This window comes from Aplysia californica, unplaced genomic scaffold (genome assembly GCF_000002075.1).
Source record: "Aplysia californica isolate F4 #8 unplaced genomic scaffold, AplCal3.0 scaffold00113, whole genome shotgun sequence".
In the NCBI taxonomy this organism is placed as follows: Eukaryota; Metazoa; Mollusca; class Gastropoda; order Aplysiida; family Aplysiidae; genus Aplysia; species Aplysia californica.
The window spans coordinates 426,384-429,158 of record NW_004797383.1 but is presented as its reverse complement, the minus strand read 5'-3'; the positions used below and the strand labels follow the sequence as shown (position 1 = coordinate 429,158).

Genomic DNA, 2,775 nt, shown 5'->3' with positions numbered 1-2,775 from the left:
GATGCTTGTCGGGGTTCTCCTCAGGGTGTGTCCAATCCATTTCCATTTCTTCACCTGAATATCTTCCTTTACCGGCCCTAGGCTTGTTCTCTCCAAATACCACACTCGGAAATCTGAGCTCGTATGATAGACTTAATCCTCTTTGAGATAAGTTGCATTCCACGAAAGCTAAATTACGACCGTCTCTTACTTTTTTCAAGAGTCGGTGTTTTATCAAAGCATCTTTTTGAAAACTTTTCCCAAGTCCGTGAATGATGCCACAGAATCTGCTTGCCTCAAAACATGGCGTTTGTTTTCCCTCAGGTGACATAGCGTATAAAGCAACTGGTGCGACTGGTTCTACGAGACTCACTGACGGAGACGACAGTACGTGCGAGAATGTCTACTCGGGGTATCCCACAACAGTCCAAACTGGGATAGATTTCAGGTTTACTTGGATGAGAATTAGCGGCGATACCAAAGGTGAGATAAAGTTTTGATAGGAAATGACTTTTTTTACTAGGAAGTAACGGAAGTGAAAATCATCTGAAACGAAGCATTAGAGTATAGACTGTAATATGCACACTTAAAGGTTTTGATTTCTGTAAAATTTAGGAAACAGTTGATGGATACAAAATCCACTCTTAGGCTAATAGTGTGCTTGTGTTATAAAAGTTATTCTTAAGTGGTGGCATATAAGAATGGGATATCTAAGCACGAAATTTAAACACTTAAGAGAGCCATCGCTTTTGAAAAAAATCCTATTACAATAATTTTTTTATTCCGAGTCCACTTCGACACAATTTCGATCATTTATGAGACAGGTTGCCCATATCTCGGGAGACAGACAAGGGTTTTCTATCCTCCTCTCATGGGACTCAAACTCACGTCTTCTGTATGCCACGTCTTAAAGTAAGAGACTCACCATACCACAACATCCTCTGGTACAATGGACAAAAAAGAGTGCTTTTGACGGGTGAAAACAATAATAAAATCATAGCCGCCCCCGCACCCCCATCTCCCTTTCTAACCATCATGATGTAGCCGGTCATGAGAGAGGGACATTGTGATTTGGGTCACTTCAGACAACAGCTGTGTCAACGTCCACTTTGGAAAAATGAGAGACACAGAAAATGACAAAGAAAATGTATCTGCACTAATGTTGAGGAGGAGGAGGAGGAGGTGGAGGAGGAGGAGGAGAAGGTGAACGAGAAGGTGGAGGAGGAGGAAGAGGAGGGCGAGGAGGAGGAGGAGGAGGAGGAGGAGGAGGAAGAGGAGGAGGTGGAGGAGGAGGAGGAGGAGGAGGAGGAGGAGGAGGAGGAGGAGGAGGAGGAGGCGAGCAGTAGGTGCAGGAGAAAAAGGACGAAAATAAGGGAAATCAGGAACTGATGCTGCGATTGAAGATAGTGCTATTGAAGCTTCTGTTGCGTTGTTGTTGTTGCTGTTGCTGCTGATGATGATTATGGTGATGATGATGATGATGATGACGATGATGATGATGATTTTTTTTTGTTTCCATAATTGGCCTGACGGACTTCACGAAGAAATCTTCGAGCGAGAGCGAGGCTCTTTTTCGGCTCCATTGTCAATATGCTTAGCGGCACCTCCACTCGTCCAAATAACTCCATTCGAATTGCCATTGTCCGTGGACATTCAAACATATGTTTGACATCCTCCTTTTCATGGCCCCATCTTTGGCAACATGGGCTGAGCTTCTCATTTACAAAGTTCTTATACCATCTTAAACTCCAATGATGGTCCGACCGCAGTCTCGCTAGCTCAACCTGGTCCCAGCGACATGTGATAGATTTTTGTTCCCGCTTATAGGAGTACCCAGAATACACATCTTCCAGTTGCTGGTACTTGGTTCTACATGGTGGGTCTCTGATTTCTCTCTTGATTATTGGAAAGACTCCTCTGTATGTCGTTGGTCGTCTGTCTCCTTCGATCTCTCTGGCTTCATTAGCAGCTTGGTCTGCTGCCTCATTTCCTTCTATTCCAACATGGCTTGGAATCCACTGAATTTTTATTGTGGCTCTGGCTTCACTGAACTTGCGGCGCAAATCATTCATGTCCGAGCTGTTGCCCAGCAGCCCCTTGCAGAGTGACTGACTGTCAGTCAAGATCAGCACATTGGTCCTACTGTGGCAATTGTCGGCAATCTATTGTGCAGCAGACATCATTGCCTGGCATTCCTCGTAATAAGATGATGTAAGGAATGCACCTTTAGTTTTAATAATTTCTGTTCGTGGTGGTTCATCATTTATTATCACCACTGCTGCTGCTGCTCCACCTTCGCGGTATCCTGCGACTGCCGATCCATCGGTGAAAATGGTCACATCCGCACCAACCTCTTTGATTTACATCCTCAGCTGCTTCACGTGCCTTTACAGGACCATCAGCTTTTCCTTTTACTCCTCTCAGTTCTGTCCGAATTTCGATTTCGCCATGGGTCTCCCATGGACAAGCTCTCACCAGATTGATCGGCCATCGATTCTCTGCTTCAGGGGGGGAGGTGGTCTGCTAGATCGGTGCCCATCCGAAACCAACTTTTCCTGCGGTTTTTAGGCTTGACTGCTTGATCAAGGGCTTTCTTTCTAGGATGGTTGTCTGGTAATCTCTTAGCCATCTCTATAGACTTGAGGCATGTTCTTTTTGTATAGGTGGTGAAGTGCTCAGTTCTGGTCTCATAGCGCAGCGCTTCTGTTGGTGTTGTTTTCAGCTGACCTGATACAAGTCGGAGGGCTTTGTTTTGTATTCTGTCCAGGGTCTTTGCACTAGTCTCACTCAGCCAAG

At 45.3% G+C, this 2,775-nt stretch overlaps 1 protein-coding gene across 1 annotated transcript in view; it reads left to right on the top strand.

Annotated features, from left to right (window-relative positions):
- The window catches only part of LOC101859476, a gene marked incomplete in the record, with an annotated part of 60,061 nt that overhangs the window by 17,564 nt on the left and 39,722 nt on the right, over positions 1-2,775 (top strand). The window contains 1 exon segment of the mRNA XM_035969087.1: positions 304-462. Within this exon segment, the coding sequence (XP_035824980.1) occupies positions 304-462 (159 nt within the window).